The sequence below is a fragment of the Hyperolius riggenbachi genome, chromosome 6, assembly GCF_040937935.1.
Source record: "Hyperolius riggenbachi isolate aHypRig1 chromosome 6, aHypRig1.pri, whole genome shotgun sequence".
Taxonomy (NCBI): domain Eukaryota; kingdom Metazoa; phylum Chordata; class Amphibia; order Anura; family Hyperoliidae; genus Hyperolius; species Hyperolius riggenbachi.
Genome location: NC_090651.1, coordinates 10493673 through 10512037, shown reverse-complemented (window position 1 = coordinate 10512037; position 18365 = coordinate 10493673). Strand labels below are relative to the sequence as shown.

The 18365-nt window shown below is 46.4% G+C and overlaps 1 protein-coding gene across 1 annotated transcript in view; it reads right to left on the bottom strand.

Moving 5' to 3' along the window:
- Window positions 1–1017: 1017 nt before the first annotated feature.
- Window positions 1018–18365, bottom strand: part of SLC25A33 (solute carrier family 25 member 33) — a 62866-nt gene continuing 45518 nt past the window's right edge. Inside the window, exons 3-7 of the mRNA XM_068242390.1 lie at window positions 16790–16867; window positions 14974–15074; window positions 3706–3772; window positions 2355–2632; window positions 1018–1530 (exon numbers count right to left, since the gene is read on the bottom strand). Of these exons, the coding sequence (XP_068098491.1) occupies window positions 1331–1530; window positions 2355–2632; window positions 3706–3772; window positions 14974–15074; window positions 16790–16867 (724 nt within the window). The 3' untranslated portion in view covers window positions 1018–1330. The remainder of the gene's footprint in view (window positions 1531–2354; window positions 2633–3705; window positions 3773–14973; window positions 15075–16789; window positions 16868–18365) is intronic.

Here is an 18365-nt window from a genome sequence, read left to right as displayed (position 1 = left end):
AAGTGTATAACGCACTGCATGCAGCACTTTCTAATAACGCTACACGTTACACACAAACAACGTGTGCACTGTGAATGTCACACAGACTTAGTATTGGTGTGCGTTAGTCTGCGTTATAACATTTTCTAACGTGAAAGAGGCCTTAAAAACAGAGAACCCGAGGCGGATTTTGTAAATCTTAATAGGACAGTTCTGTGCACAATGACATGACTGTGTCTTTCTGGTGCAGCCGCCAGTCCCTCCTGAAAAATACCGACAGGATAGCGACAATCTACTTGTTGCTAGCCTGCTGTTTACCTGCAGCTTGTCAATCACTGCTCCTCTGCATTGCCTCGCCCATTACATGGCTCCCGCCCCCGCTAGCTTCCTCCAATTGGAAGCTAAGCCACAACCAGGAAGTACTTCCTGGGTCGTGGCTTGGCTTCCGATTGGAGGAAGCTAGCAGAGGCGGGGAGAGCAATGTGAAGGAGCAGTGATTGACAAGCTGGCAGGTAAACGGAAGGCTAGCGGCAAGCAGATTGTCGCTGCAATTTTAAGGGGGACAGCAGAGCCCAGAGGGGACTGGCAGCAGCAGGACACTGAGGGATGTCATTGTGCACAGAACAGGCCTCTGTGTCCTAATAAGATTTAGAAAATCTGCCTCAGGTTCTCTTTAAAGAAAAACATTTCTTTGTTACAGCTCATATAAAACCTAAAATAAATCTGCAGCGTGTCTACTTCCTGCTTTCATACAAGCAGACATATTGTTAACATCCTGAGTTTACCAATTAGATGCTGTGCCGAGGCAGTAATGTGACATAGGGAAGAGATCAAATTACAACTGGTGATTAGTCACAGATGAGGGGGAATTAGACAGGCTAAACTCTCTAAATACAGGGTGCACTTCTCTAGGTTACCCTTCTGTCCTGTGCAAGAGTTCAGGTTCACTTTAATATATTTTCACTCTTTAAGCTGCAACAAACCAGTTAGATTTCAAGTCTTTATATTCAGAAATAAATACAAACGGACGGCAATCACTGAGGTTTTCACTCTGCTTTTTTTTATAGATATAAATTAGATGCAACTTGTGAAAAATATACCGTGTCGGCCGCAGCCGGGTAAATTAAATAGCGCGTCTTCTTTACTTGGCAATGCCGCTGGGAATCACGACTCTGCAAGTATTTAAAATAAACAAAATATACAAAATTAACTACTAACGTTAACGAGAATTAAAACCTCCCAGAAAGAAAACAATCCAAAAGGTGAGGTCCTCGGGCGTGGTGGAGGCGGGGCCCGTACAGTATGCCAGTCTGTGTTTGGTCAATGTCCGATGAGCACATGCTTCCCGCCACTAGGCCTTGTCACGCAGCAGATAGATTATCAGTTCGTACGTAGACAGGACTATGGCGGTGTTGGGGATCTGCCGGAAAAGTTGGGCTAAAAGTCCTCTGTAAAACGCTGCGTAACCTTCCTCCCGCGCCACCAAGCGCGCCGTCTGGCAGAAGGTCTGGTACTTGCTGCCCTCTTCCCTCAGACGAGTGCGGATCACCTCTGTATGGGGGAAACACAAACACCAGGGGGTCAGCCGCTGTACACACATCTCTGCTACAGATATCATCCTCCGCACATGTGGTCAATGTAAAGGTTTAGTGCCTAGCAGTATAAAGAAGTAGAATATAAACATTAGATGTTGGAACGGTCATCTGAGGAGAGCCATTTCCACCCATGACTGCCTCTGCAAGTCAACAGCCTCCCTCCCCGCTCCCTGTCCTCTCCCCAAACCAAGCCCCCGCCCCCCCCTGCTGTCCCCTCCGGCCTCCCCGCGTGGTTAAACATTTCCCCAGCCCTTCAGTGTTTTTTACCCAGCACTCCTGGTAACTCACCGTGCGGATAGGCGATGCTGGACCCACATCCTTTGGAGAAAGCCGCGGCAACCATCAGTCCCCAGGAAGCTGGCGGTACTTTTCTCACCGCCGCTGTCTGTCTCTCCCCCCCCCCCCCCCCCCCCCCCCGGTTATTTCCCCAGCAGTGCGCCGTGCTGACGCTCCTGGTAACTCACCGTGCGGATAGGCTATGCAGGACGCACATCCTTTGGAGAAAGCCGCGGCGAGCATCAGTCCCAGGAAGCTGGCGGTACTTTTCTCGCCGCCGCTGTCCCCTCCCCCCCCCCAGTTATTTCCCCGGGAGTGCGCCGTGCTGACGCTCCTGGTAACTCACCGTGCGGATAGGCGATGCAGGACGCACATCCTTTGGAGAAAGCCGCGGTGAGCATCAGTCCCAGGAAGCTGGCGGTACTTTTCTCGCCGCCGCTGTCCCCTCCCCCCCTCCGGTTATTTCCCCGGGAGTGCGCCGTCCTGACGCTCCTGGTAACTCACCGTGCGGATAGGCGATGCAGGACGCACATCCTTTGGAGAAAGCCGCGGCGAGCATCAGTCCCAGGAAGCTGGCGGTACTTTTCTCGCCGCCGCTGGTCCGGCTGAGCTGCATCTCTTCCAGGTTCTTCTTTAGCCCTTCGTAGATAACGAAGCAGATGATGGTCTCGGAGATTCCCGCGTAGGACGCCGTGAGACCTCTGTAGAATCCTCTCATGCCCTCCGTCTGATACACGTACCGCGCACATTGCAGGGCGTTCTTCTGCTTGGAACCCCTCACCCTGCATACACAAGAACACAACATTATTATTAGGTTTTAGTTATAGAGCAACAGCATTGCCTAGAGAAAAATCTGTTACAACAAATCCCAACCATTCTATGGTTTTACTTTTTTTCCCCTTAGTTTTAATTGGATATTGATAAAGTAAACCTGTCGCATAACGATACAAGATCTAGCAATTAGGGGTGCTCAATGTGATCCTAAAGGTGGCCACTAACAGTCCAATTTCTAGCGAAAAATCATTTGAGTGATCATATAATTCTGAACGGATGTGATCGGATTGGTTGTAAATAATCTTCGTAGATGGGCACAATCGATTACAAAAACAGTTGTCCGATTGGATTTTCATCAAACCAAAATTTGGATTTTCTTGTTGGTTGTGATAGATGGTAAGTAAGCAATTGGTTGATGGTGTAGTGAATGATGCATTACTAGATTTCACTTCCAATCAGAATTATCTGAACGCTCAAATGATTTTTTGCTAGAAATTGGATCGTTAGTGGCCACCTTAAGAATGGCAAATAGATGCAGCTAGAAACTAACCAATCACGTCACACTTCATATAAATCGCTAATAATTAAAGGGATGCTTTAGTGAGAGGTATATGGAGGCGGCCATATTTATTTCCTGTTAAATAATACCAGTTGCCTGGCTGTCCTACTGATTTCTTTGGCTGCAGTGGTGTCTGAATCACATACCTGCAACAAGCATGCAGCTAATCCAGTCACATTTCAGTCAAAGCACCTGATCTGCATGCTTGTTCAGGGGCTATGGCTAAAAGTATTAGAGAGACAGGATCAGGAGGACAGCCGGGCAATCTGCATTGTTTAAAAGGAAATGCATATTGCAGGCTCCATATCCTTCTCAGTTCAGGGTCCCCGTAAAAAAAACTAAATCCAGGTTTGCTGAAGCACATAGGATTACTACTATAGCCTGCTGTACAGATGCTCCATTGCAGTGACCCCGAGGGATCATTAGTGATCGTGTCAGGTGACAGTTTTCACAATAATACTCGGATACAGTGCATGACCCCGCCCAGGACAGCACAGAAGCCGCAGGACAGAGACCACCCACCTCCTCTCCAGCTGCATTCTGGTCTTCACCATCCAGATGGGATTCATCATCGTGTTCGTCACAAATGCTGGAGAGAGAGAGAGATGAGATTTCTGGTGAGATCTGCGGGGATCGGAGCGCACAGGAAGGACAAGAGCTCAGATAATAAACAGCAATAAAAAGGGAAAAAATGGCACTAATGGAAATGTTCATTTGTGGTTCCCATTAGCTTTAAAGGAATACTGTAGGGGGGTAAGGGGGGGTGGGGGGTGGGTTTTCGGGGAAAATGAGTTGAACTTACCCGAAGCTTCTAATGGTCCCCCGCAGACGTCCTGTGCAGCCACTCACCGATGCTCCGCCCCCCGCAGACATCCTGTGCCCGCACAGCCACTCACCGATGCTCCGCCCCCCGCAGACATCCTGTACCCGCGCAGCCGCTCACCGATGCTCCGCCCCCCGCAGACGTCCTGTACCCGCGCAGCCACTCACCAATGCTCTGGCAATGCCTCCGGTTCACTTCTGGGATTTCAGACTTTAAAGTCTGAGAACCACTGCACCGCAGCGCCTGCGTTGCCGTGTCCTCACTCCCGCTGATGTCACCAGGGGCGTACTGTGCAGACCCTGAATGGTCTGTGCCTGCGCAGTCAGCTCCTGATATCAGCGGGAGCGAGGACACAGACGCAGTGGTTTTCCGACTTAAAGGGAAACTGTAGGGGGGTCGGGGGAAAATGAGCTGAACTTACCCAGGGCTTCTAATAGTCCCCCGCAGACATCCTGTGTTGGCGCAGCCACTCACCGATGCTCCGGCCCTGCCTCCAGTTCACTTCTGGAATTTCTGACTTTAAAGTCAGAAAACCACTGCGCCTGCACGCCCGTGTCCTCGCTCCCGCTGATGTCACCAGGAGTGTACTGCGCAGACACAGACCATACTGGGCCTGCGCTGTGCGCTCTTGGTGACATCAGCAGGATCGAGGACACGGCAACGCAGGCGCAGTGGTTTTCAGACTTTAAAGTCTGAAATTCCAGAAGTGAACCGGAGGCGGGGCCGGAGCATCGGTGAGTGGCTGTGCCAACACAGGATGTCTGCGGGGGACTGTTAGAAGCCCCGGGTAAGTTAAACTCATTTTCCCCTGACCCCCCTACAGTATCCCTTTAAGTCTGAAATTCCAGAAGTGAACCGGAGGCGGGGCCGGAGCATCTGTGAGTGGCTGCGCGGGCACAGGATGTCTGCGGGGGCCGGAGCATCGGTGAGTGGCTGTGGGAGCACAGAATGTCTGCGGGGGGGCGGAGCATCTGTGAGTGGCTGCGCAGGCACAGGATGTCTGCGGGGGACCATTAGAAGCCCCGGGTAAGTTCAACTCATTTTCCCCCAACCCCCCTACAGTATTCCTTTAACAGTACCAAGCATTTCACAAGCCACAGGTGATCAGAATCAGATCGTAAAATGCTGCTAGTGGAAAACAGTCCTTAAAGTGAACCTCCAGACTAAAAATCTACTCAGCAGCACTGAAAAGGCTCGGTGTTTCTTTAACAGTTTCACAGCATCAGAACTTTGTTTTTCTTACCCAAGCCTGATCTTTAGCTGCACAGAAGAAAACTGCCCGGGCATTTTTCACCGATGCTGTGCAAAGCATGATGGGATTTTGGATGTTGTTCTCGTTCTGCTGTTAAGGTGCAATTTATTTTTTTATTTATTTTTTTTTTTTTTACTTTTGAATTTGAGATTAGAAGCCTAACGTGCGCAGAGCTGGGAGGGGTGGTCAGGACACAGGACAGTTGGAACTGTGTCTCATGCTCCGTCACCTCCTTTCAACAAAAAGATGGCAGCCCCCATGAAATCACCAACATTTGCCTGTTCTTTTAAAACAGGGTGGGAAGAGATTATATTACCTATCTATTCTAATTAACATAACTAATGTAACTTGATAACAGTATGTTTGTTTAGGCTGAAGTTCCCCTTTAAATCATACTGAAAAACAGAAGTCTGCCTTCTTAAAACAAAGGCCTCAATTCACTAAGCTTATCTCCTGTCTTTAATTACGTTTCTAGAGTTGTTACCATGGTGATGAGGCATGCAGTATTCAGGAAACATTTTACCTCAGGCAAACCTAAAGTTAACTCTTCTGTCTTTAAGTTAACTCTTTAATCCTTAAAATAACTCCAGAGTTAAAGACAGGCTGTTCATTAACAGCTTGTTAAAATAACTACAGAGGAGGTAAATTAACTACAGAGGAGGTAAATTAACTACAGAGGAGGTAAATTAACTACAGAGGAGGTAACACAAGGAATGAAGAGATAAGATAACTCTCTCACTGTGTGGAGGTAAGTTTTCTCTTGCCTTATCTCCAGTATGATCTTAGTGAATTGAGGCCAAAGTCTTTGTAGTAATTCAGGTTGGAGTGAGTATATGATGTCTCCCGCTGAATATGCAAATAATCCCTTTGTTGTCCCAGTGATCCGATGGAATCCAATAATATGTCACCTTGTTAATTTGTACAGAGCCACAATAATCCAACATGCATACAGACTGTTTTGGATTGGTTGGTCCTCATCAATGCATGGCATGGATTAATGTAGCTCTATGGGGTATCATGTTAGTAAGGGGGCTTTTTGGTCCTTTGTAGCCCCTTACACACTCCTAAGAGTTCTGCTTCACCATGAGCTTGCTGGGCAATCTGTAAATTATGCCGGAAGCTGATGTTCCAGAATGTACTGGAATACAAATGACCGGTTATGACCGCAATCCGCCACTAGAGGGCAGTGTCTCACCACTCCGCAGTCCCCCTGTTACACAACCTAGAATGCTCTGTGCAGCTGGGCAGTCAGCCAGCATAATTCAGCAGATTCTCTGATCAATGCTGCTTACTGTACCGCAGAGCAGCAACTGCTGTCCCCATCTACCCCTGCAATGCTGTTAGGAAACCCTGCGGAGAGCCTGCCATCTGCAGCATGGGGAACTAACAGACCCAGCATGGCTTTAAACAGACCTGAACTCAGAACTTCCTCTCTCCTCTAAAAGATAAGCAACAGCATAATAACCTTTAACCCTTTACTGACATCCTAACGTATTAAAACGTCATGCTTACCGCTATTAACAGCAACATGACGTTTTAATACGTCCCGCGTTCCCGCCGCTGCTACCGCCGTGTGTCCGCCGCTACCGCCGCTTTTTCCGTCGGGCTTCCGTGCTGGGTGATTGGGGAAGAGGACCGAACGGTTCTCTACCCAATCGCAGTGCCTGGAGTGAATGGACGTGACCGCGAACAGCGGCTACGTCCATTCACAATAACAGGAAATGTAACAATTAAATAAAGTGAAGGGAAAAAAAAAAAAAAGTGAACATTTCCTATGAGTGTTCATCTTGTGGCCCAAAAGTACATTACACCTACAAAATACATTTATTTTCAAGTACATACAGATCTTAATAAAATTACACTTCCAACCCTCCCCCCCCCCCCCCCCCCCAAAAAAAATCAGCTAAAAAAAAAAAAAAAAGTTGCCTTAGGGACTCAGCTTTGTTAATTTATATTTTATGGGGGGAAATTAATTTTAATTTATTACATAGGGGCTTGTAATTATGGCCAGAATAAAAAAAAAACACAACAGAAAAATAACTCTTATATTTCAAAATAATATACTGTCGCCATACATTGTGATAGGGACATCATTTAAACTGTTTAATAATCGGGGCAACTTGGCAAATAAAACGTGTTTGTTTTATCCACAGGAGAATGTTTAATTTTAAAACTATAATGGTTGAAAACTGAGAAATAATTCTTTTTTTTCTGTTCTCATTAAAACGCATTTAGAATAAAAAAATTCTTAGCAAAATGTACTATCCACAGAAAGCCTAATTGGTGGCGAAAAAAAACGAGGTATAGATCATTTTCTTGTGATAAGTAGTAATAAAGTTATTAGGGAATAAAAGGGAGGAGCACTGACAACTGAAAATTGCTCTGGTCCGTTAGGATAAAAACCCTTGGGGGTGAACTGGTTATTAAAGGAAAACATTTGTTACAGATGATACAAATCCTAAAAAATCTGCAGTGTGTATTTTCTGATTCATGGAAGCTGACATATTGTTAGCATCCTGTGCTTTCAAATTGTCGAGATTTCCATATGGCGGGATATCATTTTTCCAATAAACTGAACTGTGTATGATCAGATACACATAGACCTAATAATTTCCTTTCCTTAGGTTACAGAAGACAAAGACTTCTTAATGTAGGGTGATTATAGGTTAACATATACATTGATCATTGAGAAAGGCAGAGCATATTTTAATATGGCGATGTAATATTGCCATGCAAGGCTGACTTGTATGTGTCTCTAAAGGAAGGTCAGATGTTGAACAACAGGCAGTCAGCTGATGTGCTATTTGCAATGGGTAATCCCATTCACCTTACTGGGAACAATGATATCAGACCATTCTTTGTTTTAGGTCAAAACACTTGACAAGATAGCAAACAAGAGGAGTCTGAGTGACAATAGTGTGTTTAAAAATGGACTAATATCTGTATACAATGGCTCAAACCTGGCTACATTGAATGTGAAACCAAAACCCATGCAAGGTTTCTATGCAATATTTGTGTTTCCAAAGTCCAGACACAAACACAAGGCTTAGGAAATACCTTTATTTTTCTTATAGCTGGGCAAACCAGTAACAATATGAAAATGTTATTGAAAATGTATACGTGTTAATATAAAGATTCCCTGAATGAATATATCCAGAATGGTATAGAAATGTTATATGGTTACCAGTGTTGTATGTTAAACAATGATGTTAGAGATATAAAACTCTGCAGACAGCACAATGTGTTATAATGAGAGAAACATGGTGGTTTTCAATATGTCACTATGATTTTGGATCAAATCCAATCTATCCGAAATATGGTAGAAAAGGTCACTGTATAATAAATAATAACCAGTGATTCCAGCAAGGTCAGCTATCCATAGAGGAATTATAACATTGATTTATTCACTGTTGGGTTATAATAAAACATGATTTTTGTTTTTAGTTTGCCAAATATCCCAGTAAGTCTGTGATTAGTTAGCCAACAGCACCTACAAAGGGTGAAAGCCAGTATTACACTTGGGTTAAAGATTAGTCACAGAAAGCTCCCATTGGTCACTCCCACTGCCCAGTGATAGGCTAGAAGATTTAATCTCCTGGGCAGGACCATAGGTAGTGAGGGGAATAAGAAGAGAGGGGTCATTCAAGGAGAGGATCAGACCATCAAGAGATCTGAGCAGACCAGGACATAGAGGATTCATGCCATCTGAACACAGCCACGCCTAAGAGGAACACGCCCAGAGGCCATCTTGGTGACTATACTTGAACCCAGTTCTGATTTTCTTGTTAGTTAGACGGCTTATTACAGCGCAGAATATCTGAACATATGATGTATTGATTGAATTTCATTGGTTGATATTTTAAAAAGGGGTGAGCTTTTCCAAAGTTGCAAGTTGGAAACAACTCACCTAAGTTCTACCATATGTTCATTGATAACTGGCTGTTTAACTCAGTCTTGGATAAAAAAAAACTAGACCTTTCAAGCTACCTCCTCTAGATATTTTGATACTTTGCCGCAGCATGTGCAAGCCACACCTAGCCAAATTTAGGACGACTCAATAGGTATCTTATTCCAAAATTATATGTATTTTACCCGCTTGCTCTGTGTAGTATCACAGGCCAGCGGAGGTTAAAGTATAGACAGTGGGAAAATTCCTGTCATTTATAGTTGATTGCATAGCGATTGTGGGGCAACGCCCAGTCGTCAGATCCACTGAGTCATCCTAAATTTGTTATATTGAATGGTATAGCTGACATCAGCCAGTTTATTTTGGATAGCGCATTTTTGATTTTGGACTGCGCAATTTTGATTTTTGATAGCCACCATTTTGTTTTTGATAGCCACCATTTTGTTTTTGATAGCCACCATTTTGATTTTGATAACAGCCATTTTGTTGTCGTTCAATTCATCCATTTTGTCTCCAGAGACCCTGTGGTAAATTGAGTAACAGGGCCGACGGCCATATTTGATGAGTCATAACTCTGCACTGTATTTGAGTTGACTGCTAATTGGTTTAAGCCTTTTGTATTGGTGAATAAGTATAATAACATTTTGATGTTTTACTGAAATTATTATCCAGCTCATTGCTTATTATAAGAATGACCTTATGAGTTTTGTTTTATATCAAAAGTGCAATATTATATTGTTTTGATATTGTAATATTTATTCGATATTAAATTGATATTTTTATAAATTGGTCCACATTTATTTGCATGTTTAAACCAGTACTGTAAAACCTCGGAAAACAAGCTCACACAGTTAGGCGTATGTTTGTATTTTAGCTCCTCCTATTTTCCCAGGAGCATTACATTTACATTTTTGATTTTATATTTATTTTTAAACAAGTTATACAAACATTGACAAAACGCCCGACATAGAATGTGCTTCTCTGCCATGGCAGTCAGGTGACACAGGGTAGAGATCAAATTGCAACTTGTGATTAGACACAAATAAGGGGGAATTAGACAGGCTAAACTCTCTAAATATATACAGGGTGCATTTCTCAGTTTTTCCTTCTGTCCTGTGCAAGATTTCAGGTCCACTTTAAAGGGACAGACCACACAAAAAGGAGAATTTCAGTTCTAGGTGGATTCACGCACGCGGATTCATCCTCAGACAACCCATTAAAGCGGACCTGAACTCAGAACTTCCTCTCTGCTCTAAAAGATTAGCAACAGCATAAACATCCTTAACCTGCTGAGCGGTCTGGACGAGCTCAGCTCGTCCAACACCGCCAGAGGCTGCCGCTCAGGCCCTGCTGGGCCGATTTTCATCAAATAAAAAGCAGCACACGCAGCCGGCACTTTGCCAGCCGCGTGTGCTGCCTGATCGGCGCCGCTCTGCGGCGATCCGCCGCGAGCAGCGGCGAAAGAGGGTCCCCCCAGCCGCCTGAGCCCAGCGTAGCCGGAACAAAAAGTTCCGGCCAGCGCTAAGGGCTGGATCGGAGGCGGCTGACGTCAGGACGTCGGCTGACGTCCATGACGTCACTCCGCTCGTCGCTATGGCGGCGATGTAAACAAAACAAGGAAGGCCGCTCATTGCGGCCTTCCTTGTTTATTCTGGGCGCCGGAGGCGATCGGAAGAACGCCTCCGGAGCGCCCTCTAGTGGGCTTTCATGCAGCCAACTTTCAGTTTATTTAAAAAAAACCCTCCCGCAGCCACCCTGGCGATTTAATCAGAACGCCAGGGTGGTTAAAGAAAAAAAAAAAGTGTGTGTTACAACTAATAGAAATTCTGCAGTGTGTCTGCTACCTGCAGTAACAGATATAGGATATATAGGGTTAACATCCGGTGTTTAAAAATTAGCTGCTCTGCCGATGCAGGCAGCTGACAGCTAAGAGATCAAATGATACTTGTGTTACTCCAGGTCCCACTGGACGGTCGCTCTCCTGTAGCCCCGCTCGGTACTCCAGGTCCTGCTGGACACTGGACGGTCGCTCTCCTGCAGTATGATAGACTTTCCAGAACAACTGCAAAGCTATTACCTCCAAAGGAGGTCTGACTGGTAGTGGGAAGGATAAAGGCGCCCAATATGTGTTCTATTTTAGGGTTTTGAAATAAAAATTAAAAAAAAAAGAGAGGTAATAGCTTCCCTCTCCAGTAGATATAGACACCAGTTCAACTGGAAAAATGTGTATTCAAAAAGCAATCTGACAACGCGTTTCACGGGTCATAGCCCGCTTCCTCAGGTCAATACTATAGATGATCAATGAAATGCAAATTCTTCCGAGTTGATGCAAATTTGTATGCAAATGTATGCAGTTTGAAAATGGACCAATAAATTTAAACTCAGGTTTAAATTGATTGGTCCATTTTCAAACTGCATACATTTGCATAAAAAGATGCATAAACTTGGAAGAATCTGCATCTATTTGATCATCCCTATTCAATACAAAATGCCTTGATAGCAAAAGGGGAGAGAGTATAGGTGCCTCTAATCCAGGGGTCAGGAACCTTTTTGGCTGAGAGAGCCATAAACTCTATAGATTTTAAAATGTAATTCCGTGAAAGCCATAGAATATGTTTCAAACTGGGACAGTAGGGCTCATGTCCCGGTTGCCATGGTGATGTGTATACAGTTGATCCTCTGGGTAGCGGACGTGTCAGACACGTCTTCAGCTTCTCTTGGGTTTCAGCAACATCAGCAATTTCCCCGAGAGCCAGACAGGAGAAATACAGACTAACAGCTTGTACAATTAGCTAGCTGACTTAGGGGTTTATTCACTTTGTAGGATGAGATCCCTGCACTTTGGCCCAATAGGCTGCCTGTCAAGTGACAGGCAGCCTATTGGGCCAATCAAAGTGTGGGGATCTCATCCTACAAAGTCACTGGACCTGACAGGGCCCAGGGTGGGACAATTGGAGCAGCTGTTAGTTTTGGGGTAGCGCGAGTAAGTTAGTAGTGCATGCTACAGCAGTAGGGTGCCCACTTTGAAAAGGTTACTTGCGCTGACACACTGAGCTGTGCTGCTTGAGCCGTGTAGCTTATTGAATCACCCCTACTGATTTGTCTGTGAGCCAGATGTAGCCATCAAAAGAGCCACATCCAGCTCCCGAGCCATAGGTTCCCTACCCCTGCAATAATCTTAGGGGCGCCTGCACTCCATTCCCTCTGCATCAGAGGGGCGCCTGCACGCTATCCCCTCTGCATCAGAGGGGCGCCTGCACGCTATCCCCTATGCATCAGAGGGGCGCCTGCACGCTATCCCCTATGCATCAGAGGGGCGCCTGCACGCTATCCCCTATGCATCAGAGGGGCGCCTGCACTCTATCCCCTATGCATCAGAGGGGCGCCTGCACTCTATCCCCTATGCATCAGAGGGGCGCCTGCACTCTATCCCCTATGCATCAGAGGGGCGCCTGCACTCTATCCCCTATGCATCAGAGGGGCGCCTGCACTCTATCCCCTATGCATCAGAGGGGCGCCTGCACTCTATCCCCTATGCATCAGAGGGGCGCCTGCACTCTATCCCCTATGCATCAGAGGGGCGCCTGCACTCTATCCCCTATGCATCAGAGGGGCGCCTGCACTCTATCCCCTATGCATCAGAGGGGCGCCTGCACTCTATCCCCTATGCATCAGAGGGGCGCCTGCACTCTATCCCCTATGCATCAGAGGGGCGCCTGCACGCTATCCCCCATGCATCATAGAGGCGCCTGCACTCTATCCCCTATGCATCATAGAGGCGCCTGCACTCTATCCCCTATGCATCATAGAGGCGCCTGCACTCTATCCCCTATGCCATCAAGGTATTTGAGCTGTTTATAGACTGTACTCTTCTGTAACAGAGGTTTTATATTGGATCTGAATGTTTTATCGGTTTACACAGCTGACCTGTACTTTATTTCAGCAGTTTACAGTCATTCTGTTTTTATTTCTTTTCTCAGAATGTGACCTGTGAGGGCGGAGCTCTGTATTTCTCCATCAATAAACGCAGATGATATCGATCTCATGTGACGGAGGCTTCTGGGTACTTAGAATGAGCCGGCTGATTCCAGCATTTATGAGTCTCTGTACTTGTTCAGCTCTTTAGCATATAAACAGCCGGATCGCTCCGGTGATCGCTGCCTCTGCTCCAGCAACCTGCTCCAATAAACGTCCAACCAACCAATCTCCTGCCAAGCAATCTTCTCATTCCTGACTTGTGTAGAGGGGACAGCGAACTCCCCGCCCTCCTCACACTAACAATCCCTTCAGGTCTACAGCAAGCCTTAACGTGAACCTGGGGAGAGAGGTATATGGAGGCTGCCATATTTATTTCCTTTTAAGCAATACCAGTTGCCTGGCTGTCCTGCTGATCCTCTGCCTCTAATACTTTTAGCCATAGACCCTGAACAAGCATGCAGTAGATCAGGTCTTTGGCCCAGTGCACACTGAAAACTGCTAGCAGATCCGCAAAATGCTAGCAGATTTTGAAACGCTTTTTCTTATTTTTCTGCAGCGTTTCAGCTAGCGTTTTGTGTAGCGGTTTTGGTGTAGTAGAGTTCATGTATTGTTACAGTAAAGCTGTTACTGAACAGCTACTGTAACAAAAAACGCCTGGCAAACCGCTCTGAAGTGCCGTTTTTCAGAGCGGTTTGCGTTTTTCCTATACTTAACATTGAGGCAGAAACGCCTCCGCAATCCAAAATCTGCAGCAGCCCGGGAGTATGCGTTGCTGCAAAACGCCTCCCGCTCTGGTGTGCACCAGCCCATTGAAATACATTACCCTAGCGGATCCGCACCCGCAGGCGGATCGCAAACCGCAGCGGAAACGCTCCGGTGTGCACTAGGCCTTTCTGACAATATTGTCAGATCTGAAAAGATTAACGACATGCTTGTTTCTGGTGTGATTCAGACACTACTGCAGCCAAATAGACCCCCACAGGATGCAGCTAATCTTGTCAGAACTGACAAAATGCACCTGAAACACCTGATCTGCTGCATGCTTGTTCCGGGTCTATGGTGTTCCGTCATATCCCATCTTCATCAGCACTGGAGCACAGTTTGATAACAGGATCGATTTACCAAAGTTGTCATGGGGAAAAAAAAAAATTGTTGAAGTGATCGGGAACAGCGATGCTCAAATCCGGATCCGGGAGATACCTGGATAGTTGCTATCCAGATATCTCCCAGTAAACCTGGGCGGGGGGGGGGGGGGGGGGGGGGGTCAAGCTTACCTGTCTGACGTCTTCTTCGTCCGTCCCTCGGCGCCTCCCACGATGCGTTCCACTCGCATCACGTGACTACAAACACTTCCTCCTTCAACCCGGAAGCAGGAAGTGTTTGTAGTCACGTGACCGCCGCGTGGAACGCATCGTGGGAGGCGCCAGGGACAGACAAAGAAGACGTCAGACAGGTAAGCTTGACCCCCGCCCAGGTTTACTGGGAGATATCCGGATAGAACTATCCGGGTATCTCCCAGATCCGGATTTGAGCATCACTGATCGGGAACACTTTGGACACGCACATACAATGCAACCAAGTCAGAATACCTGTCGATGGGACAGGAAATTGCATCGTGTGTACCCAACATTAGAGGCAGAGGATCAGTAGGACAGCCAGGCAATGTGCATTGTTTAAAAGGAAATAAATATGGCAGCCTCCCTATTCTCACCTCAAGCATGCTTTCATTTCACACCCAGAGAGGCAGTCTCTGCCCCTCCCATCTCCTCTCTCCATACAGGTCACATGATGCGGTCACATGACAGTGTGGGGTGGCGGCTGGTTTATTACCTGCACATCCAGCGGAGCACATGTGGACGAGGTTACTGTTGGGAACGAAGACTGCATTGAACTTCTCCTTGGCCTTGGAGTAGGCGGCGAAGTAGATGGCCCTGCGGAGGATAAAGATATCGCTGGTCACCAGAGGCTGCATACAAACATGACAGGGCCCCTTGCCGGGGAGTCAGTATTATCCAATACATGGCTGACAGCTCATCGCTGATAACACTAGGGGTATAGCTGGGATCTTTGAGGAGATTTACCAAATCCCTGAAATAAATCGGCCACAATAGCAGAGTAAAAGTGCCCATACACTAATAGATCGATCATCAGATAGATCCCTCTAATGCTGGGCATACACGGCGGTGTATGTTCTTATCAATCGAGCCGCTGATGGCTCGATTGATAATTTCCGATGTGTCCAATCACCGCGTTGATCAATTCCCGGCTCGATCCCCGCGGGAATCGATCCACGCACCGGCATTGAGCCGCTGGCTCGATACCGGCACATTATCGCGCCGTGTATGCCCAGCATAAGACCAAATCTGATCAGACCGTGATCTAATGTCTGCCCACACACTCTACACAGGTCTCCCCGTCTGTTGTGCTCCCCCCCGGTGTCAGCGGATCAAACTCTCACCTGCCCGCTGGCACACCTCTCCTGGGTGACAAGCTCTAGAGGATCTGGCATGCGTGTCACTGGGCCTCTACGGCCTCTAGGGTTTGTCACATGACACAGACGAAGGGAGGAGCCTCGTGGCACAGAGAGGAAACATGGGACACAGATAGGGCGTGGCGGCGGTGAGAGTTCTGGCTCTCAGTGGAGAAGGGTCTGGCTGTACAGTCTGCTGTATAATGGTAAAGAGGTGCATTTAGCAAACAGCCGAGAGGATTTCGCATTCCTAGGTCTCAGTAATATTGGGCTAGATTAATTATTATGGGTAGTTATGGATTTGGGAAAGTTGACTCTGGATGATGTGGGCAGCACGGTGGCGTAGTGGTTAGTGCTCTTGCCTTGCAGCGCTGGGTCCCCAGTTCAAATCCCAGCCAGGTCATCATCTGCAAGGAGTTTGTATGTTCTCCCTGTGTCTACTTGGGTTTCCTCCGAGCACTCCGGTCTCCTCCCACATCCCAAAAACATACAGACAAGTTAATTGGCTTCCCCCTAAATTGGTCCTTACATGCACTACACAATACATAGACAAAAAAAAAGACAAAAACAAACACTTACATTTTCTCCTGGCGGACTCAAAGCACCAGAGCTGCAGCCACTAGGGCACGCTCTATAGGCAGTAGCAGTGTTAGGAGACTTGCCTAAGGTCTCCTACTGAATAGGTGCTGGCTTACTGAACAGGCAGAGCCGAGATTCGAACCCAGGTCTCCTGTGTCAGTCGCAGAGCCCTTATCCATTACACTATCCAGCCATATAGGACTATGGTAGGGATTAAATTGTGAGCCCCTCTGAGGGAGTTAAGTGACAAGACAATACACTCTGTACATCGCTTTGTAATAAGTCAGCGCTATATAAATACTTAAATTATGTTGTGTCTTCAGTTCTAGATTATTCTGTTAGCAACAACACTTCACATATCTCCAGCAGTAAACATCATATATGGGGCTCCTGTTGGGCTGTGTCAGAGTCCGCAGGATGTTTGTAGCTGCAGAGAAGTCGCTATCTGACAATCCCAAGGACAGAGCTATAAAACCCGCACAGTTCACGGCAGGTCAAACTCATACAGAGGACTGGCAGGCTGCGGAGAGGGCTGGTGATGGTGGAGAATGAGCAGGTCCCCTGGAGAGCAGCGATAAAGTCGTGGCTTGTAGTTACCTGGAAGGAGCGACACCAACAAGGTTAGGGCCGAGCCCCCGAAACAGCGATTTTGGTCCTTCTTTTTCAAGGATGGATCTGCAACACAAGAGGACAAGGCCGGGGTTACACAAAGTGGAATTTATGTGTGTGTGTGTGTGTGTGTGTGTGTGTGTGTGTGTGTGTGTGTGTGTGTGTGTGTGTGTGTGTGTGTGTGTGTGTGTGTGTGTGTGTGTGTGTGTGTGTGTGTGTGTGTGTGTGTGTGTGTGTGTGTGTGTGTGTGTGTGTGTGTGTGTGTGTGTGTGTGTGTGTGTGTGTGTGTGTGTAAACATACCTCCCAACTTTTTGAGTTAAGAAAGAGGGACACTTAAGCCACAACCCTGATCACACCCACGCCCCTAATCACGCATACCATAAAGATTTCATAAGAAAAATATGTTTTATAATTCAAACCACACTGGTCCTTTCTATCCTGGTTCATTTTCCTTCATATTAACATTATAAAATGAGTAATATATAAATGTAAAAGATGGGAATAAAGTTTAGAGTCATACAAACATTTTTTAGTAGAGAAATATATATATTTACATAGAAAGAGGGACAAATGAGGAGGAAAGAGGGACAGAGGGACATGGCTCCCAAAGAGGGACAGTTGGGAGGCAGTGTTGCCAACTGTCAGTAAATTTACTGACAGTCAGTAAAAAAGTCAACAAATCTGGGCTGTCAGTAAAGTCCATGAAAAACTTTGTGGTGTCAGTAAAAAAAAACACCCCTCTCTCTTTCCCAGAAGATCACAGTACTTACTGCTTATCAGTTCACATATCACTCTGGAATGTACACTGATCTAGCTAAAGGTGGCCATACATCTGTAGACTTGGTGGCCGATCGACCATCCGATAAGACAATTATTATTGATATTATAAAAATCAGTGCCATCAAGAGCATGCCTAGTTGACAATCAAACCAATTGCTGCCCAAAATTGGTTGCATGTATCAATCGCATGTAACAATCGGACATGCTGGAAAATCTCAGGTTGGCATGCTCAATCAGGTGTGCAGCGGTAAGGGCTGCGATAATCGAGAACAAACATGATGGAAACCCCCGCCGAATCCCCCAAATGTAAATCAGTGTCTCAACCCCCCCCCCCCCCCCCCCCCCCCCAGATGCTGTGCATTAATACTTTATCTGTCCGGTGTCCACCACTGCACTCTTCTTCCTCATTCGCAGCCGGTGGCCGGTGTATTGCACGTGGACCGCATGTGTGATATCTTTCATTTTATTTCAGTAATATTAGATGCCAGTAAAAATAGTGTTCTGTCAGTAAATTTGTTATGCTATGTCAGTAAAAATGTATTTCCGAGGTTGGCAACACTGTTGGGAGCGGTTGTGTAAAGTTTGCAATGTACAGGGTGTGCTCAGCATGGAGTTTTCTCCTATGCAATAGTTTCACAATTTATCAATAAAATGCCCTTTAACACAAGCAAGCAAAAAAAAACAAGATGAAAAAGGATCTCCTAGGCGGCTACTTAGGAGAAAAACTGACCTGAATATGGGCCACAGTGTGTGCTCATCATGTGTTTGCATATCGCATCACTC